This window comes from Nelumbo lutea, chromosome 8 (assembly GCF_056320005.1).
Source record: "Nelumbo lutea isolate HS-2025 chromosome 8, American lotus-T2T, whole genome shotgun sequence".
Classification (NCBI taxonomy): domain Eukaryota; kingdom Viridiplantae; phylum Streptophyta; class Magnoliopsida; order Proteales; family Nelumbonaceae; genus Nelumbo; species Nelumbo lutea.
Window position 1 is genome coordinate 22,529,116 of NC_142691.1, and position 21,951 is coordinate 22,551,066.

The 21,951-nt window shown below is 36.8% G+C and overlaps 2 protein-coding genes across 4 annotated transcripts; both read left to right on the forward strand.

The window, feature by feature from the left end:
- Positions 1–1,108: 1,108 nt before the first annotated feature.
- Positions 1,109–10,585, forward strand: LOC148843321 (leucine aminopeptidase 1-like). Its single transcript, XM_088958818.1, has 10 exons — positions 1,109–1,612; positions 1,795–2,215; positions 2,309–2,503; positions 3,049–3,274; positions 3,729–3,855; positions 3,965–4,060; positions 4,971–5,048; positions 8,576–8,636; positions 8,862–9,049; positions 10,349–10,585. Exons 1-10 carry the CDS (start codon positions 1,409–1,411, stop codon positions 10,475–10,477), a joined length of 1,725 nt encoding a protein of 574 aa, XP_088814944.1. The 5' UTR covers positions 1,109–1,408; the 3' UTR covers positions 10,478–10,585.
- A 5,467-nt stretch (positions 10,586–16,052) lies between these two features.
- LOC148843322 (uncharacterized) lies at positions 16,053–20,393 on the forward strand. Of its 3 annotated transcripts, XM_088958931.1 has the most exons (7): positions 16,053–16,540; positions 16,887–16,928; positions 18,425–18,507; positions 18,613–18,714; positions 18,839–19,053; positions 19,789–19,883; positions 19,958–20,393. In XM_088958931.1, exons 1-7 carry the CDS (start codon positions 16,399–16,401, stop codon positions 20,209–20,211), a joined length of 933 nt encoding a protein of 310 aa, XP_088815057.1. In that variant the 5' UTR covers positions 16,053–16,398; the 3' UTR covers positions 20,212–20,393. The 3 variants fall into 3 exon arrangements, with proteins under 3 accessions (XP_088815057.1, XP_088815058.1, XP_088815059.1); XM_088958932.1 differs by lacking the exon at positions 16,887–16,928; XM_088958933.1 differs by lacking the exon at positions 18,839–19,053 and having other exon boundaries at positions 16,108–16,540; positions 18,613–18,683.
- Positions 20,394–21,951: the final 1,558 nt, after the last annotated feature.

Here is a 21,951-nt window from a genome sequence, read left to right on the forward strand (position 1 = left end):
TTGTCAATGCTCCTCCACACCACGATGAGGAGGAGCATCAGATTCTAACAAAATCTATATAGAAGACCTACTACTTGATCCAGCCAAGCCCTCTGGAAACCAGGGATCAAGTGCACGTCCGCCATAAGGTTCTGGATGGATCTAATAAGTTGATCTTTCAGCTCAGCTCATCCAACTTTCTCATAAGCTAGCTCTGCTCGATCTTGTTCCAGGTACTCAACTTTGTTGGACCCAGTTGGTTTGTTCTGATTCTTTATGGAAGGCTGAGCATAGCCATGAGAAGAACCTAGGTGATAGTTCAAAGGGCCTTCAACTGCTACAGTTCTGGGGCTCTTCTAGAGGCATGCAGTCCTCCTCTTTCCCCCATCTCACCGGCTCACCGCCCAGTTCAGAGAGTGTTTAAGTCCCAACTACCCATTGCCATTTAAAACAATTCAAGATTTTACTTCTCTAATTCCTTTTTCCACTCTCAAGTCTCAACCAACATAAGGTCTCTCTCTGAAGATGTAAGCTAATATACTGGTTGCATCACTGTTGGAGTAGGAGAAAGAAGAAATGAGAGGGGGGTAAAAAAGTGGAGGAAGAGAAAAAAAAAGAAAAGAAAGAGCAATAGTGCACTGGTTTGGTTGCAAAAAACAGGGGGGGAATGAGAAACCTACTTCTACCAAGAAAAGAAAAAATATATTCACCATGTTTTGAAAATTTAATCAACAGTGAATGGTAAATTTGTCCTTTAGATTTAACATTTGAAAGTCAACAAGGTATTTCACATTTTCACTTGGCGAAGAACGATTTAAGGTAAAATAGGTATTTTGGAAAAATAATGCATCAGTCAAAAGTTTTTCGTCTCGTCAGTAACGGAAGGGAGGTTTGTATTAAAATGTCCAAAAGTTTAGGAGAGGTTTTTATATTTTATCCTAAACTTTATGCAAAAAATCCATAATAATAATAGTTTTATTCGACTCGGATTTTAATTAAGATAAGGTGGGTATGGATTCGCCTTAGATCCGATTATTAAGCGGATGCAAAAGCTATCACATCCAAATCCAGGAAAGTCGACTTCGGATACGTGTTCACTCGATAGATTATGTGTTCTTCGTGGTAATGTACCTCCGTCAGAATCAGATATTAGACACTGTGAGATCTGCTAATTGTCACCGAAATCGGAGGATGTTCGAATCCAATCCAATGGTCAAAAGTGTCCCATCCTAACATCACCATTCTACCTGCTTGGAACACCTTCTATAATAACAATTCCAAAATCAGAGCTTCGATAAGGAAGAGCGACGTATCAGCACCACCACATCCACTTGACAGATGCATGCAGCGTGCGTATGATGTCAATGCCCGACATTCGAGCGCACCTGATTCTTCTTGATCCATAACGGAAGGAAACTTTCCTCGGACTATGGCTGTAAATGTTGTTTCGCTAGTCTCTTCCCTTGTTGGTTCCTCCACTTCTCTAATCCTTACCAAACTACGCCCGTCTCCTGCTCTGCGCCTCTCTCTCCTTACCCCTCTCTCTTCTCCTCGCCGTCTCCGCATGGCTCATACGTCGGCCATTCGGGCCACTCTTGGTCTTACTCAACCCGCTAATGTTGAGGTCCCCAAGGTCTCTACTTTTCCCTTCCTTGAAACTTTTGCAATCTCATTCTCTCTTTTTACATGATTATTGTTGCTTAGAGATTGAAATATCCAGATGGGTTTGTCAAATTACTTGTTTGTTGGCGTTTGTAGTGTTGATTGGTTTAGAGTTTGGCATGCATGTTACCTGTTTGTGAAAACTTTTGACAGATTGCCTTCTCTGCGAAAGAAATCGATTTGGTGGAATGGAAAGGAGACATCCTTGCAGTGGGTGTTACAGAGAAAGACATGGCCAAGGATGAAAATTCTAAGTTCAAAAATTCGATCTTGAGAAAGCTAGATGCCCATTTGGGTGGCCTATTGGCCGAAGCGTCCGCGGAGGAGGACTTCACAGGGAAATCTGGACAGTCAACGGTTCTCAGGCTTCCGGGTTTGGGCTCGAAAAGGATCGGTCTGGTTGGGCTTGGGCCGTGCTTACCATCGTCGGGCACGACTACTTACCGGAGCCTTGGTGAAGCTGTTGGAGCAGCCGCTAAGGCTGCCCAAGCAAGTGATGTTGCTATTGCGCTTGCTTCTTCTGAGGGGATTTCTGGAAATTCAAAGCTTAACACTGTTTCAGCAATAGCATCGGGTATGTGTACGATGAATTGATGCCTTCTTAGGTTGAGATTGGCGTTCTTGTTATATTATGATGAATTTGTTGGGACTTTTCTTGTTGTCACAGGAACTGTGCTGGGGGCTTATGAAGACAATAGGTTTAAGTCAGAGTCAAAGAAATCGTTGCTTAAGTCGGTTGATATCCTTGGTCTTGGGACTGGACCTGAACTACAAAATAAGCTCAAGTATGTAGGTGATGTTTGTTCAGGGGTGATACTTGGGAAAGAGCTTGTAAATTCACCCGCTAATGTGCTTACCCCTGGTTCGTAAGAGTTCTTCTCATCTTTCTGAATCTGCATTTCTAACTATACCTGGACTTATTTTTTTATTTTTCTATGTTGGTGTTCTATGCATATTTGGTAATTTGTTCATGAAATAGTTATTTTCCATCTAGGAACAATACTTTATGATTTGTTCTTGGCAAAAGCGTGGTTTTTGGCGTTTTAATCCATCGGATATGTGACAATGTAATGGAGAATCTGGAATCAATAAATGAACTTGTCTTCGGCTTAGCGGGACAATCATACTAAAAGTTGTAGAAAAGCATAATGCCTTTCAAGTGATCGTCTTTTTATATTTTATGTTGACACGAAGGACCAGTAGCATCCCACCAAATATACTATCTGCTTCATAGATAATACTGTCTCCCTTCACTTACTGTCTATATGGCTATATCATCCATTTGGGAGACCTAATTGGCAGTCGAACTTCTTTCTTGTGCTTATTTGGCCTTGTATTTGTTGGCCTCTGGAAGAAACTGATAAAGATTACTGAGTGTGGCTCGTCACTGTTTGTCTGTCATATCAGGGGTATTGGCGGAAGAAGCTTCCAAAATTGCTTCCATGTGCAATGATGTTCTTACTGCAACAATATTGGATGTGGAACAATGCAAAAAACTGAAAATGGGTTCCTATCTGGGTGTTGCTGCTGCTTCTGCAAATCCTCCACATTTCATTCATTTATGTTATAAACCTCCAGGTGGTGCAGTCAAAGCCAAGTTGGCATTAGTCGGAAAGGGTTTAACATTTGACAGGTAATTACTTCCCTTCGCTATTCTGTTCTTACTTAAAAGCAGAGAAGTAATTGAGGAATAACTGCTTTAAAGTGGGATTTCATGAGGGGAGCCATATTCATGTTTATATCTATGTGGCACACAACAAGGTCTTAAGAAAATTTAACTGATTTGCCACATGCAACCATCTAATTTAGACATTTTTTATGTGATACATTTAATGATCCATCTCTTTATGTTGGGATTGGCTTACTTTTATCCTTAAGTAGAAGTTTCAATTAATACATGTTTCATAGGTCTTCCTGCACACATTTTTTTGTGAAAAGGCTGTCTGTGTCAGACTCATCACACAAATAACACCTATTCCTGTTTCTATTGTTGCAACAAGAAGGCAATGGAGGGAATATCCTTGCTTCTTTTTAGCTTTTGCGTCTATTACACTGACTTGAATGTTTTTCATCTTCTATGTTAACAGTGGTGGCTACAACATCAAGACTGGACCAGGTTGTTCTATTGAGCTCATGAAGTTTGATATGGGAGGTTCAGCAGCAGTGCTAGGTGCAGCAAAAGCCATTGGCCAAATCAAACCTCCAGGAGTAGAGGTAGGTTGTTTATTTTTTGTTGGGTTCCACAATTTGTTCCCCCCCCCTTAAAGCAATTAAAATTGGTTGGGCATGGTCTTGTACATGGCTAATGGTCCTTTATCTTCAGGTCCATTTCATTGTTGCAGCTTGTGAGAACATGATTAGTGGTACAGGCATGAGACCTGGGGACATTGTCACAGCTTCAAATGGCAAGACTATTGAGGTAATACGTTTTCTTTTAACATTATCTTCTTGTAATTTCTAGGTTGCTTTCTTTAACACCCCTGCCCTGCCCCCCACCAAAAAAAAAAAAAAAAAAAAGAAGAAACTAAATAAACCCTTCACCTGCATGTGGGAGGGGTCTCAACACATGACATATCCATCGTATTATATATAAGGGTAAATGACCATGGTTTCTATTTTACTTCATACTTAACTATCATATTCTCTGTCATACAACAAGGGGTAACATTTATCTTTGCCATCTGAATTTTTCTTCATGGGAAAAGGGTTCTGATCTTTCAAAACTTGATTTGTTTCTATTTTTCATCTCTTGTGCCATGTGGTGTTGCTTCAAACATTAAACTGGATCCACTTGACACTCATGCCCAACCTTGTATTGGCATGGTTCCCCTTTGACATCAGTCTAGTTAATAATTGGAAATGCACATCTGAGCACTCAGTTTGGATTTTTTTGTTCCATCTTTTAATACTTCGGGTTTTCATTCATCCTATGGTTCATCAACCTGCAAAGAGACCTTAGATCAGTCTTTTTTTTTTTTGTTTTTTTGATGGTCATACTTTGAAGACAATTGTATTTGTACATATTTTGTCGATGCAACTGTTGTCATCTAGCTGCTAGTCCACTAATGATTAAAAACTGCTTTGTACCTTAACCATCTTAAGACTTTGGTGAAAAGTGCTTTGTACCTTAACCAGTATCTTCCACTTTGTTCTTGAATGTTATTACTGCTGGTTGTTTATTTATTTTGAGGAGAACATGTTGCATAGTGTCATAGAACAATCTGGTGGCCCTTCAAAGGCCCTGCTTACTTTTTATGCTTATGCTGAAAAATTCTTTCAGTTATATGTGAGGTTTAAGTGTGGCTTGTGGGATTCATTATCTAATGCAGGTTAACAACACTGACGCAGAAGGCAGACTTACTCTTGCAGATGCCTTGGTATATGCTTGCAACCAAGGTGTAGGGAAGGTATGGTTCAAATACAATATCATGAATTATGATATTAACTGACTTTAATGGTGAAAAAAGTTCAAATTGTTCTTTAAGAGAAAGATATGGCCTCTAGATAGGGCATAATGATAGAACATGATTCATACATCAGGTAAGGAAGATGAGGATGATTTGGAATGAAACTCATGTCTTTTGGCTTTTGTTTTGGGTTGAGGACTTCATTGCAACTGAATCTTCAATAATGTTTTTTTTTTTTTTTTGATAATTATGAATCTTCAATAATGTTAGCACATATGTATGTGTGTCAAGCTTTTAAAAGGCTAAAAGTGGAGGCGAGGCATAAGCCTCAAGGTGGTTTGAGACCAAAGCCTCAAAGTATAAATATAATTTATTTTTAATTTTTATTTTTATGTATTAAATTGTGTTCTTTATAATGTGATGCTTTTCTTTTAATTTAATTTTATATTTATAACCTTTTTACCCAAATAAAAATGGCTTTAGATATTTTACATATTTCAGACTTTTCCAATACAATCTAATTTATAAATGATGAAGAACTAAAGCTAGCAAAAGGGGGATGGGGGTGAGGGGTCTGCCGGAGTGTAGGTGGGTTAGTCGAAGCAGAGAGAGCCCCTTACACAACAAAGATGTTGGGGACAGATTGATCCCCAAAAAAAAAGATGTTGGGGTTTGCCTCTGACCCAAAGCAAAACTTGTTTAGGGATATTCTTGTTCATTGTAATTAGATTTGGGGAAAAGAAACCCTATTCTAACATGTACATTTAGAAAGAGAAAAATAAATGACATATTTTTGGTTTAAAATAAGTACTATGGGAAATTTTTAGTGTAAATTGTTTTATTTTATTTATAAACAACTAAATAATCAATTTTCTTAAATTTTAATAAGTATTATAACTAATTTATAATCTATTTTCTTTTTTTCTTTTTCCGGTTTTAATGCTTTTTGTATGAGGCATCAGCCTCTCAATAATAGCAGCAGTAGCCTCTTAGCAGATGGGTAAGGCGCTTGAGGCCAGGCATTTTGGCTTCACCTTGCCTCGGGGCATGCACCTCAATGCCTCACTTCAGTGCTTTTAAAACTATGATGTGTGTACACACATAACATAGACAAATGCATAATGATACATGCACTTATGTATTTGAGATATTAAAAAATGATAGGGAACCTTTTTGAAGAGTTTGTTGTTGACTGTTACTCTTTTTACTATTTAATGAATAAAGTGTATAAAAATCTCATTTATAGAATATACTTTCATTGTCTTCTTCGATGTTACCAAAAGTTGCACCTCTGGTGTGCCTGGGCTCATAGGTGAGACTCATTTTCTGGTGTATGACTCACCTGAAAGGAGTGTCTTGCCTCGATTTTTGTCATCTTTCGATGAATTAACCTTAAATTTGGTATTGAATGGGCAACTTAAATATGTCACAAGTTGTAACTTGTAAGTATGATGTTTAGAGTCTAAAACCTATGAAAGACTTAAATGTACAAGGCGTTTTGTGTTAATAGCACAGTACTCTAAAATCAAATTAATAAACTTTCTGTAATATTTAATTTTTTTGTTTCTTTCAGAACTTAGATTTGGATATTCATATATATTAAGTTTTTCTTTTATTTTTTTTAAGTGGCACCACACTTCATTCAGTCGTATTCAGTCATGCCCTTGCCTTGTACATAGGGGTGACAATTGGGCGGGTGTTTGGATGGGTTGGGTTTGGGTTGAGCTTCAACCAACCCATCTAACTCGTCAACCCATTAATAACCCATTTGGAGAAAATAAACGGGTTAGGTTGAACCCAAACCTGCCTTGACCCCACCCAACCCATCAATTTTTAAATCATTAAAACATAGAAAGATGCAAACAAAAAAAAATTACAAGAAAAATAAAACAAATATTATAAAAAACACAAAAAATGAAAAAAAAGCTAACAAAATTACAAAAGGCATAACAAAATATTAAAAAAAATACAAAAAGATAATAGAAGTTGTAGGAAAATATAACAGGGATTATAAAAAACACAAAATGAAAATAAATAATAAAGTTGCAAAAGAAAAATAGAAAAGTAAATCGTAGGTAGCAAGAAATAGAGAAACAATGAAAGCTAGCACACGATGTATAGAATTAGTTATTAATTCTACCTTTGGGGATATTCATGAAACACTTTCTGGGCTCAATTTTTTAGAAGAAACAAGGGATAACTTAAGCCTGTCCACAATCGTGAAGTCCGAGAGTTCCCACCGATCACCGACAATGAGCCACAGAATTATCTGAGCTCATTGGGCCTTTTACCCCCTCTAGTTCTTATGACAGCTGAGGTCTTGATTTGTGGTGTTGTTATCCAAGTCTCGAAATTATCCAAGCTTTTTAGCTCATCGATCCTATAACCCCAATTCTTGGATGAAAACAGAGGTACTGTAACTGAATTCTTGATCCATGGTGGCGGTGCATCCATTGTCTCCTCACATGCAAGATGTGGTAAATTTATCACTTCTTCGTTTGAAATGGCTCAAAGTCACTGATCAATACCTGAAAATGAGTAATGGAGAAGATCCCAATAGCAGACATGATGGATGATATGCTGGTTGGGAAAATGCGAGGGATCTGCTGATAAAATTGTAGAGAGAGAGAGAGAGAGAGGTATAGTGTGAGAACAATTCAGGGTTTGGAACCAGAGAGGGTCAAAATATCATGAAAGGTAATGAGTTATCTGTTAGGTATCCATGACCCAACCCACCCAAACCATCAAGTCACCCTTTATTGGGTGACCCAACCTGTAGTGACCCAGAATTAAATGGATAGAACCCAACCTATCAATTAGTGGTTGGGTTGGGTTGAAAAATTGCCACCCCTAATTGTACATCAGGCTCTAGGTCTAGGAACAGCCTGAGCTTTTGTTTTGCTTGTTTCTTTTAAAGTACTTTTTTTTTTTTTTTCTTTTTGTATTCTCAAAAGAAACAAGGATAGGAGAAAAAGAGAAGTCTACTGAAATGGTTTTGACAGTTAATTTCTTTTGAATCCTGAGTTTGCAGTTGAGTAGTTCTTGTCTATATTGGTGGGCCAAGGTCCAGCCCAGATAGGTCATTCATATGGGTTCCTTCAGGTGGAAATGCATTGTCCTTGAACATTTGTGACGTTTGTCATCAAGCCACTAAAAATCAATGTAAGAAATGGGAAATTTGGGGATTTGACTAGGGAATTCACAGAAATTGTTTATTGGCCTTTATCATCATCTACTGGTAGTAACACTTATGAGTTTGTATATATGGTCTGCCAGCTAATCTTCTATTTAACTTAGCAGTTTGAGTTTCAAGATTTCATGGAATTTACATTATTCATGGATTCAATTTTGTCTTTGAACTTTTGTTCATTTGAGAAGATCCATCGTCCTTGACATTCTTTTGGATTCCGGGTTGTAAAATATATTCATTGAAAGTTATATTCTTTTCCATTGTCTCATTTAGATATTCCTTTTGATTCTACATAGGCGTTCCTTTTTGTAATTTTTATTTAAACTTTTTGATACAGATAGTTGATTTGGCAACATTAACTGGGGCGTGTATAGTTGCACTTGGGCCTTCCATTGCAGGTATATTCGGTCATATGTCTTTACTTTTTTATTCCATTCTTTGAAATTCATTTTCCTCTGGTCTTACTTTACCCTATGTTTTAATGTAACACAGTCAAAGTGTGCATGACCATTTTATATGGTGGCCTGCGTCTTACTCTTCAAAATATTTTCTAAATTTTTCTAAAGAGGTTAATTAGAAGTTTTTATCCATCTATCTATTGGAAACCTTTATTTATGATGCAGGAGTCTTCACACCGAGTGATGACCTAGCAAAGGAGGTATTTGCAGCTTCAGAAATCAGTGGGGAAAAACTTTGGAGGATGCCTTTAGAGGATAGCTATTGGGAGTCCATGAAATCAGGAGTAGCTGACATGGTTAACACTGGAGGCCGTCAAGGTGGTGCTATCACTGCAGCCCTATTCCTGAAACAGGTACCTACATGATTATGATCTGGTATACTATATACTTGTATAGGAAAATGCTTAGATAAGGACTTTTGCTCCTCTAAACTCCATTGAGTGGACATGTATGCCACGAAATTCATGAACTAGTTGGGCCTTGTTCAATAGATAGGTTCACATTGGAGATCTCTCAGCCAAAAAAGTTTGGAAGTTTAGTGTGAGAGTGATCCTAAGTCTTAACCATTCTACCACATTCCAATTGGATGGTTAGGGGAAAGTTTTCATGTTGTTTCTCATAATCGGAATGGTAGCTAACTGGCTACTGACCCATCTTCATGTCTGCCATACAACCACATGAGATGGTGCAAGTGAGGTTGATGACATGACATCAGACCGGCTTCTGAGTTTAGCCAAGAAATTTGGTTGGGCAAGCAGAGATCATTGGCAGAGGCCAATATTCCCATGAAGGGAATCCAGATCTGCTAGTACAAACAACGCTTGGCACAGTATAAGTTGATGCCACCTATCCTTAACATACAAGCACTACATGCATTCGTGCACCTTGTTTTTTGAAAATTCTCAAGGGTTAAGTACAGGTTGCACACAACAGGGCTGTCCCTAGTTTTGTTTGTTATTGGCAGATTCAAACTCGTGGTGGGCTGCTGACCTATACGGCTTTACCTTCGTCCCCACCACACAAAAAGAAGGGTCCGTTTGGTTTGTGGGAATAGGGGTCTAGAATCGGAATCGGAATCGGAATGGCCATGCTGTTTGGTTGGATGGAATCGTAATCCAATTTCCGTTCTTGGTGGCATGGCGTTTCTTCCTTTGAGGGAGGGAATGGTTATTCCAACCTCCATGAGATTGGGAATCCCATTCTAGCCTCAAAAACATGACTCTTCCAAACCCTATTTCTCTTTAACCTGATGCCAATCCTCCTTCCATCTTTTCTTGCTCCTCAGCAGCTAAAGCCGATCACTCTAGTGAGGTCAATCACCGCTGGTCATTGATTCTCATTTTCTAGCATTGTTTATTATTATTATTTTATATTTTTCAGTTGTTTTTCTTCGTCTCTCTGTTGGCCCCCTCCAAAATGCATCAATTGGAATTCGATTCTGATTTCCAAACCCAACAGGTGGGGGGATTAGGCCGTTATGATTCTGATAGGGGATTTCGATTCCCATTCCAACCACGAACCAAATGCAACAATAAGAAAAAACAAGTGGACAACTGGATGTATTAGTTTTTATCTAGCAAAAAGGAAAAAAGAAAGAAAGAAAACTGAAGGCATAATACGATTCTAAGATTGGATGGTTTCCCTTTTTGCAGTTCGTTGATGAGAAAGTTCAGTGGATGCACATAGACATGGCGGGTCCTGTTTGGAATGAGAAGAAACGCACTGCTACCGGATTTGGTGTCTCAACCCTGGTGGAGTGGGTTCAAGCAAATTCATCATAGTTCATGTTGAGGCATGGTAATCATGTGTAAGCACAATTCCAAGAGAGATCTCAGTTGGGTGTAGAAAAATTCGTTCATTATCAAATAAAATGTAATTGATGAGGAAAAGGAAAATGGAAAACGTTTTTTTTTTTTTTTTTGTTTTCAGAGTAAATCGTGGTTTGAGTCTGCCTTTTAATGATTTTCAGTGGTAATGAAAATGCATTTATGGTAAACTTGCTAGAGGGAAAATAAGATTAATGAAAACACAAAGGAATTAAATGGATGGGCATTGGTCATTTGGGTAAACAAAAATAAGAAGCAAAATATATTAGGGCTACCCCATTGCAGGGGGTTGTCTTACGCAGCCTCCCGGTTCTAAAATTGCTATGGATTTGAATCTTTGGGCTATCATTTGGAAGATGTTGCCCTGGCAAACAAGTTGCAAAATTCAGTTATTTATTTGCCTATAATTTTTATTAGTCATATATTGCCTGTATCTTTTATTACCTATTTAAAGCCTGTTTCTTTGTATGAAATTTCATTACGGTCTTCCATTTCATTGCATTATAGACTTGACTACCAAATAAAAAGCTTTCCCGGTTTGTCAAGTATTTGGACGGCCGGGGTGAACAAATGTTACACGAAACCTGGGAAATCGGATTTGATGCAATACAAATATGAAGATATTCCAAATGCATGGAACGGAACAGTGTTAGTACAATTTTGTTTTTTCTTGTGACGTTCAAACAATCAATTAATAAACTGCTTTACGATATATATTTAAATTATATTATTATTTATGATTTATTTTAATGAGAGTAACTTTTCTTCACTCTCTAGATGCCTTTCTGTGATGTTTCATTTGGCTGTATCATGGTAGATTTGCATGTAACACATGATGTGCAAAGGGGTTGAAGCATTTTAATTTCAGCTATTGGTTTTGTCATTTTTGTTAGCAATTATTTTCCTCGCTTTAATTTGTTTTGATACTAAAAGCAACGGACAACATACTTATAAAAAATGGAATTAGAAGGAAGCATTTGGGCGATTCTTAAAATTAAGAAGTAAATAAATTTGCTCAGTCTCATTCAAAATGTGAATTCACATGGGCATCCCACAGAATGCGCTCCACATGCCCCACAGCACATCCCAATGGTGTATTGAAAATGTCTCTCCGAGTTTACATCTGCACCTCACGGGGCGTCCCATAATGCCCCACAGCACATCCTGGTCTTGTGTAGGAAATATTTCTTAATGATGTCTCATCATCTCTCATACTTGTCATTAAGCCCAATGGGGCACAGATCTGAATTCCATCTCATCATGACAAATATGGAAGTATTCTCAATGTTCATGTAGGGTACCTGTGGGCCGCTAACCTGAACTTTCAGAATTTAGTGCACTGTGCACTGATCATACGTATTCTATAGTGTGGTGGCAGCTGGCAAGATTGTAGCTCTGTGTTCTTTCACATGGAAAGTGTACTGTGGTACTAGGTATTCCACTTCAAGTTGGCAACTCTTGTCTGTCTGGGTCTTAATTTCTTGTCCATGTATCTGTGTCTCTTTCTGCTTGCATATGTTTAAAAAATAGTAAGAGGAGGGCTCTGTAAACTTGAGTGTAGGCCAATGTTGTGCAAAGTTGAATTTCCATGATCTATATATAACATTAAAAACTGATATGTATGTATGTATGTATTAATCTTTATTAACTTTTATAAATGCTTTAAACCCTAATTGCTCTCACCTGATGATGAACATTGAATTCCACTGGAACCAGAAGGTTGCCATAAATCTTGATCATGTTTCGTGGGCATAAATCCACGATACCTTCTGAAGGGTTACCGTAGAAGAGTCTGGACCGCAGGGCGTCCTTCTGGTTGTTGATGTATACAGGGACGATGATCCCATGGCTGTCCAAGGAAAGGGTACTAAAGTTTTGTCTTTGACAGCAGAAAATGGGTCCATGAGTTACCCATTTCATAAAATGGCGGGGGTTTATACAAGAGCCTTATCAGCTCCATATCTCCACATATGACTCGAATCTGGCTATAGATCCTATCAAAATTTAGATCTGGCATGGATCCCACCATATATGTGTTTTTCCTTGTAGAGGTTGGATTTGCTCTAGATCCGACCTGTTTGTTCCCCTAATGACAAGATGAAGGGATTTCTTTTAACCATAGTTTAATTGAAAATGTGAAGATTTGGGGAGTGCTTGCTCATTACAGAGGTAGGCTCATTTGGGAGGGCTGAGTTGAAGATTAACTGCTTTAAAGCACTTGAGATTTGAAAAAAAAAAAAGTTGAAAAGGATAGCTGTCAGTCAATTTGAGCTCTTCAGATTTTTTACGAAACATAGCTTATAAGCTGTTCATGAGGGGCCCACCTCAGAAAGCCAGAGCCGTGTGTGTGCTTCAGCCCTTCAAAATGGGCACATAGTGTAGATACATAATTAAGCAAAGTGGCAAATCGCTATGTTTCCTTTGAAGGAAAAGGTAAGGAAATGAGGGGAAAGGTAGAAAAATCTTTACAAACATTATATAAATTTTCCTACTTTTTCCCTCCTTTCCCTACCTTTTCCTTCAAACCAAACATAGCCTAAAGGGCTATTGGTGGGGGATATATGGCCATAGGCCCATAGTCTAACACAAGAGTTTCACTACTCACTACTTCTTGGATGGCCAAGATTGCTCATTCCGTTTTTTTTTTTCTGACATGGTTAGAGAAAAAAATATAGTTCAATGTTTTGTGGTAATTTGTTTTCCTAGAAAGCAAGAGATTTCTAACATTTTCATTTTTAGGTATGGGTTTGCTAGCAAAGTGATTTAGGTTTTAAGCTCAAATTTTGTGTCTATAAGAGTAAATGGATTATATAATTATTGGAGGAAAACTAAAACGTATCGGCCTTCCTAAAATACAACATCAAATAAGCAGGCGGAAAATGTTTTATTCTAATTAGGGGAATATTGCTTATCTTAGAGGAAAATGATTTGACTCTGTTGTTCATAAGTTAGTCTTGTCGGTGCAGGAATTTTGGATTTTGGGCGTTCTCCTTTTGTTTTTTTAATCTTCTCCATTAAGTTCATGTGTTCTGTGAAGGCTTAGAATAGCTCCAACTATTTGCCATTATCCTAGATTTGTTCATGGGTTGGGCTGGGCTTTCACTCTTCATTAACAAATTTTTTCCAGGCCCAAACCTGAGCGTAGATCAACCATCGGGCCTATAACTTAGGCCTGAGCCTGAAACCCAAATCTCAACTTACTATCACTGAACAGAGAGAGAAAGAGAGAGAGAGGACCTGGTCAGGCTTGCTGCCGCCACTGAACAGAGAGAAGGAACAATTGAGAAGAAACAGCCGAATAGGGAATTGAGAACCACTGGTCCATTCGTCGGAGATTGCTACCTTGCTAGAGAAGAACGCATATTGATCCACTGGCCGTTGCTAGGTTGAGCTCTGACCTTTGAGACATGAGTTTCTTAGGAAAACAATGAACAGAGTGAGAGAGAAAAGGGGAACGTTGGGCTCAAATAGGGTTTTGGGACTTATGAATTTAGAAATTAGAAAGAAAAAAAAATAAAAACATGTATATATATTAATATATGTTATAATAAATATTATATAAACTAGTTGGGCTGAGCTAGGCTTTTTTGACAAATTCCAAGCCTGGCCCGAAACATAATCGAGCTTGGTGCTTTGGGCCCAAGGTCAGGCCGCAGGCTTAACTACATGTCCAAGCCCAACCAAGGAGCAGGTTGGGCGGTTGGGCTACCTGACCATGAACAGGTCTACACATAAAAACAAACGTAAAAAAAAAAAAAAACATGTTACAAGTTGAAAGGTTCAGAAGAGTTAGAAACAAGCCAAACAAGATAGACATAAGTTGAAGTAGTGCGAAATGATTTAAAGGCCCAATCTATAATTGTAGGAGCCATTCTACAATGTGAGTTGTTTTTGTCGTTGTTTGTTTTAAAAACAAATCAAAACCATTTGGCTTGAAAATAGATTATTTATCAAAAAAAATACAAATATATTTTTGGTTGTGCATGCATTTTTAATTTTCAGGATTAAAACCAAAAACATGTTTTTGAATTTTTGGTTTCAAAAACATGTTTTTATTTGGTTATTTAGCATCATGTTCCACAAATCATATAATTTTTACACTAGAAAATTTATTTTTATTTTTAAAACTATTATTTTGATGATTCCAAAAACGTATATATTTTTTAAACTAATCTAAACTTATTTTTGCTTACCAAAACAAAAATAAAATTCAAGAACATATTTTTTCTTTGTGATGTGATAATTTCAAAAACAAATAAAAGCAAAGAACATTGATGTTGTAGAACACCCCCATAGAGTGATTAGGCATTGTTGATTAGAATTGAGTTTGTAATCAGGCCAACCTGTGTTGTTTGCAACCCTCTCCTACTCCAACCACAATCTAGTGCTGTTAATGAGCTGGATCTGGTCCAGGATAGGATAGATCCGGTCCCAAACCAATAAATGAATATCTGAAACCATTAATTGGAAGTCACCTAATTCGAAGCTGCATTTAACATTCTTTATTTTAAGAAGTTATCTCTTTTTGCAATTAAATACTTAATGTTCATAGAGGAATTTTAACTGTAAAAAAGAAATAAGTGCTTAAAATAAGGAATGTCAAATGAAGCCTAATATGATGAATATGAACATTATTTTAGTGTCTCTGAGAGGAACTAAGTTGAAGGAAGTAAAAAAAGGCTAAAAGCAGACAAAAATGACATTGACCGAAATAATATTAAACGGAATGATATTGCAAAACTTGATCCTTGACCCCATATATATAATTGCAAAATGGTTTGGGCAGTGTTTGAGATTGCTTATTGTTTAAATAAGTGCTTATCCCAATAAGAACTTATTAGTGATTTAATGCTTGCTGAAAAAGTGTTTCTATCAAATGGGGGTAGTATGTATTTTGATTGTTAGGTTATTGAAAAAGCATTTATAGAAATGCCATATTTTTTGGCTTTGAATGATGCTTTTTGGTAAAAAAGAGCTTATTAAACATTCTTTGACGCCCATTTCAGCTTAATTGGATGCTTTTTGAATCTTTTAAGTACTTGTCTCAATAAACACTTATAACAGACCTAAATTATTAATGAGGACCTATAATTTGACAGTTGACCTATTCATTTTTTCAAGTTGATACATTTTATACGATGATATGATAGTATGTATGAGGGTTTTTAAAATTGAACCGGTCAACGAACTGGTCAGAGTCCGGTTCTCAGGTTAAATAATCCAACTGTTTGAATTGAATGAATGGTTTGTTCTAATAAAAAATAAAAAAAAATAGAAAATGGTCAAATCATTGAATGGTTTGAACGGTTCAATCACTTAGATCAATATTTATCGATTAAATCAATGGTTTTTGATAAAATAACAATTATGAGATAAAACGAAACTGATCACATGACTGATTCCTGGTTTTTTCGGTCCGATCCGGTTTAAAAAACCATGTTATGTATTACAAGTATACCACGATAATTGGATTAAGGGTATTTTTGTAACATGATAAGATATAGTAGGACCGGTCAGGTTTGCTTCTTTCAGTCCGACCCGATCCATTGACAGCCCTACTCCCCTACATCAATCAAATGCCTGGTCTATGTGTCATTTTGATTTTGTAGTTGGGTTCACTCTTCACAGGACTCTGGTTTCAGACAAAGGATTGATTCGTCTCAGTTTCTTTCTCGTTTGCTTGACCAGGACGACGAGATTTACTCAGCTCCAGGTTTAGAAGACTATAACCCAATAGAGTGTATCACTTGGGATCTGATCACTGATCACAGTGAGAAGAAAAGAAAGAAGAAAATGCCACTTTGTTCTTCGTATTCTCATAGAAGTTTCTGGATTGATCGTTGATCATGTAGAAGTAAACTTAGATTCCAAGAAAAATGAGCGTTTCTCTCACTGTAATGACCTTCAATCTCCACGAAGATCAGCCAGAAGATGGTCCAAACTCATGGGAGAAAAGGAGAGATTTGTGCATAAGCGTCATTACCAGCTATTCTCCGATGATCCTCTGCACTCAGCAAGGTTTTCCTCGTACTTGGTTCTTTTTTTCTTTTTTTGCTGAAGTGGTCGATCTGGGTTTTAATTTGGTCTGTTTTTCGAGATGGGTTTTGCTTCCTTTTGCCACTAGTTGAGTTTTCTCTTCTGAAATGATTGACTTGGGTTTTGTATAATGATGCTTCCTGACATGGGTTCTTGCTGCATTTCACGCTTTTTTCCTTTAAGGGAGGTTAACCATGGTTTTTCCGTTTTGACATTTTGTTGCTTACTTTTGTTTTTGTTTTTGTTTTCTGATGAATGCTTGCTTTTGTTTTAACTGTTTAATATGGGATCCTGTATCTGAGATTTTAGTGATGGATTCCTGCTGTAGGTGTAAGGTCGCAGTTAGATTTTCTTCAGCAAGGTTTGCCAGGTAATATGTCAGATTGATCTGGTACCAAACCCTATTATCACGACGGGAGGAAGGATTTTTATTTTTACAAAAGGGAATTAAAGATGAGGTGGCAAACAACTAATCAAGTTTTCAGTTCCTTTCGGATCTAAATATACAATCAATCATTTAATCTATCAAAAGGAGTGTCAATTAATTCAATGTTTTTAATTTCTAATTTAGATCTAATTATATAAGATTTAAATTAGTTGGTGGCTCAAGCTACAGTATTTACATTGTCTTGTGACTATTTGGGATTTCAAAGTTAAGGTATTCAACATAGAACTTTTAGTTTGCCATATGCTTGTAATTTTGGAATAGTTAGATATGTTTCCCTTCTTTTAGAAAGCTTTGCCAAGGTATTTTCATTTCCTTTCCCACTTCCTTATAGTGATTGTCAATTTCACTCCTTTCCTTGTATTCATTTAGTTCTCGTATCCATGTTTATATTTCCATTCCACTGCAAGACTGCCCAGTACAGGACACATTTTGTGGGTGGGTTTCAAGTTCATAATGACCCTTACCTTCAGAAAAGAAGGCGTTATCTTCCAACAAGAACAGCCATTCTTCTTTTCCACCTTCATGGAAATTGGTACTTCCTATAGGATTGCTCTAAGCCTAGATAACAATTCCTTCCTCATCTGAGACAAAACTGCCACTTTTCATGGGCCCAGGGTTGCCCAATGACCTACTTATTGATGGAATAGGATTAATCATCAAGTGGGTAATAGTTGTTACCTGTGATATGAGGAGGACACAGATAGACAAGGTTTCAGATGCAGAATTTACACAAAAAATTGAAAGTATTTGAGTATCTGACATAATACAGCAACCTTATATAGGTACCTGGATATCATAGATTGTTAACTTTTGTGAGTATTACACTGTTAAAGATATAATGGAGCGGAGAAGATTTATACTAGAACATTGAAGAAAAAACTTACATGTACTTAGCCTTTTGATTTTAGGAGAAGACATGCTTTGTATTAAGAAGCTTCTGTCATTGTATCATTTATTTCTTTGCAGTTTTTAGTTAGAATTTAAACCATTCTATTCCAGTTTTTTCTTGTTTTTAAAGTATTTTCCTATATTCTAACTTCAGACATTTTCTATAGCTAAAATGGCATGTTGCAGAAATTTTCTTTATCAGCTCATACTTTTGGACATGGTCTGATGTTTCATTCTAAACTTGGAATAGTTTGGATATACTGCTGAGACTTCAGAATTGAATACACAGCTTAGAGAACTAAATGTGGTGTGTCCATGGAAGTTTATTTTGGTTATCACTTATTAGTCATTTCATATGAAGTTTTCTTTTTCTTTTTCTTTTTTAGTTTTCCCAACAACCAATGTAATAATCAACCTACTTTTTGCATGGGCAGATATCACATTCTTTCTGCTTCAGAAGCTTTAGCAGCAGTTAAAAAACCACCTTTTCATCTGTGCTAAAAAATGATTCTTTTACTCTTGTCATTTAGGTTATGGCCAATTTGGGATTTCAAGAAAAGGACCCCATGACACTTCAGATGAGCATTGCACTATCTTTTATGACAAGGAGAAGGTATCGAATCCTTTCACTGGAACCTGTTTTAGATAATTGTAATATCTATTGTGAAGGGAATTTTATAAATATTACTTATTCCTAAGATTGTCTTATTTAATGAAGGTTGAGCTGCTAGAAGGTGGAACCTTTTGGTTGTCAGAGTCACCTTCCGTTCCAGGAAGCACATCATGGGGGTCTGTAGTTCCATCCATTGCAACTTGGGCAATATCCTGTTTTTCTTTTAGACCCCTACACTTGTCTCTTTTTTTTTCTTTCCTTTGTTGAATTTCTATCCAGATTTGTTACTTTGAACAACATTATAGGTTTGTTTGATTGACATGATTTCCACACATTTCAACTCAAAGGAGTAGAGCCACCTGGTTTTTCATTCCAGATAGTAAATACAAACATGGATGAATTTAGCCCTCGTGCCCGTAGAAGGAGTGCTTTGCTCACGTGGCAGCATATAGCATCCTTGCCTCCTAGCTTACCAGTTATATATTGTGGAGGATTCAACACTCAGAAGGAATCCACCACAGGACGCTTTCTGCTTGGAAGATCAAGGTATCGATTTCTGGAGATTTTGTTGATTTTATATTTTAGAGCTACATTATTTGTATTTTATATATTTTCCCATTCATATGTTATTTCATTCTAATTATACTATTTTCCAGTGTTACAATAACTGGTCGAGACCAGACAGTTGGATTATTTGGACTATCAACTTGTTGCAAAACAATTTGGGACAAGTTGTCTGTCCTTTGATCAAGTTTCCTTTCTGTTTTTTTTTTTTTTCTTTTTCTATTCTTCCTTTTATGTTCTTTAAATATTCATGCATTGGATGATTCAAACAGAAAAAGGAACTATGTAACCTTGAAGAGTTAACCACTATTACCAGTAGTTAGATATCCTTAAAGAACCAAAAAAATAGGAGATTTTTTTTCAAAATGGTTCAAGTGTTTTTTTTTTTGGGGGGGGGGGGTGGGGGAGGGGTGAAGTTAAAGAGGGTAACTAGCTTAGGTGGGAGTTTAGCCCCCAAAATGTTAGGATTCCTATAGGTAGGTTTTATTCTGTAAAATAGTCCTTATTTAGAAGGATGAAAGTACTCCTGTATTAATTTTTGTTACTATAAATAAGGACAACTTTTGTGTTTTTAGTGGGGAGGTTCCCATTTTCCAAATGGTACATTCCATATCCAGTTTCAGAATTCTTGCCTTTTCACTCTAATGCAATTACAAATATCTGGACTTCAATGTCATTTTGGCAACTAATGATTGCTGCTGGCTATTTTCCCTGCAGGGAGCATGGCGTTGTAGGTGACATGAGAGATGCATGGCCTAATGCACGTGTGAGGAAAAATGTTTCACTCATACGCACTTACCATGGATTCAAAGGTATTTTTATTTTACTTCCAATAGTGCAAATGACAATGAAAGTACAGCATACTCAGATTTCATCTCTTTTGCAGGAGATAAACAGGGAACTCTTGAATTCCTCAAGCTGATATTCAGAGCACTTTGCCTTTGCTGGGATCGGCAAACTCAAGATCTACATATTGATTGGGTACTATATAGAGGCCGATCTCTGGTTCCTGTTTCTTGTGAGGTAGTGAATGACAACATTGATGGTTTTTATCCTTCATCTCATTATCCAATATTTGCCGAGTTTATGCTTCCTCGTACTGTCAGGCTACTTGAAGCACCTGTTCAAGATGGAAGTTAGAGTGTGGTCTATGTTGATTTTTATTTCATTTTCTATTTTTTCATCATTTCCCCTCTTTTTGTGGTTCACTGTTTCACTAAGTTATTTCTTGATATTGTATTATGGCTGTGTTTGTTTCTCTATGTAAAATTTTTCAGACTGAAATATTTGAACTGTTATTTCCATCGCTTTTACAAGGAAAACTTGATATTCCATTCCTTTTAACTTTTTTTTTTTGATGTTTATAGTTTTGATTTTGAAAACAAAACCAGTTGCTATTCATCAAAAAAAAAAAAAAAAAACAAAACCAGTTGCTACATAGAAAAATAATATAATTTTGTGATGTGGTAGTTGTTTTGATTTAAAAAATAAAACCATACATATTGGTGAACAGCCTGTAGATTGACTATGAAGATTAATTAGAAAAATGTTTTTGTTGGAAAAGACTAAAGGCGTTGAAAATATAGCTCAGGTATTACAGCCTAAAAACAAATCACAATCATTTTAGATTGAAAAAGCTGTCTACCACCTATGTAGAAAATAAAATAGATATTTTGAAACCTATAGGTCCTTGACAAAGTGATGAAAAGGAATTGTTTTTATGTGTTTTTGACATAACACCAAAACCAACTTCATTTCCAAAATATTAACAAAAGAGTGCATTCTATGTTTTTTGGACAGATTGCATACTATGGTCTATAACTGATCCAACCAGTTGAGATTAAGAACCTTCTCTCTTAGTTTTATCTTTTGCATTTGGAAAAAATATCACATTTTGAAATCCTTTCTCCCTGCTGCCTTTGAGACCTTCCATACTCCTTTGAATTCTCATAGCTTCCACTTGCTCTACACTTTGCCCTTGCTGCAATGGAATTATAAAAGATAACATATATCCAGCTCTATTCTTTGTTGCATCAAAAGATCCTATTTATATATTGAATGTTACACCATACATCATGATAACTAGAGCTTTTTTTTCTCTTTTGTTGTCTCTTCCGAATCCCAGTGTATATGTAATCTCATTATATAGGATTCTTTTTTAACCCTAAACTTTACTCCTGATGGTGGGGTGATCACGTTGGAATTTTATTAGAAATAAACAAGATAAAATCACAAAATACAGGGAGGACATAGCCCACCTTGCCCCAAAACCCAAGAACAAAAATTTCACCCTAAAACATTCCATTCCAACCAATGAAAACAGAGTTGATCAATTCTGAAACTGATGATCCAGAAGATGCCATTGAGTTCACACCAGTGATTTGAGAGAGCATCTTGAACCCAGTTCTCTCAGCTCGGTAGGGGGAGCTCTGCAGGCTTGCCAAGAGATGGACAGCACGGGGTTGGGGAGCTCCTTGTATAGCCAGCATTTTGAGTTGTTATCTGCCCATCAAGGTGACCATTTGGAAATGGTTATGCCGGTGAATGGATCTACCATTACATAAATTGCAGAAAATAGAAACTGGTCTTACGAGTTATTGATTTGCTTGATAAGATCCTGAATAGGGATGGCAGTTTTTCCCATTTTTCCTATCCCTGCAGGATGTGGATAGGGAAATTTCCATCCCTGGTCCCTGGATGAGTTGCGAGGAAAATTAGTTCTAGCTTGATAGGTTGGACTCCTTATGGGCCTCAGGGCCTCAGACTGATTGTATTTGATAAAGGAAAACCTTATACCAAAAACTTCAAATTTGGTATTCAGTTCACCTTGGTTTTAACTTTTAAGTATGTACAAACGAGTATCATAGTTATCATTTTTTG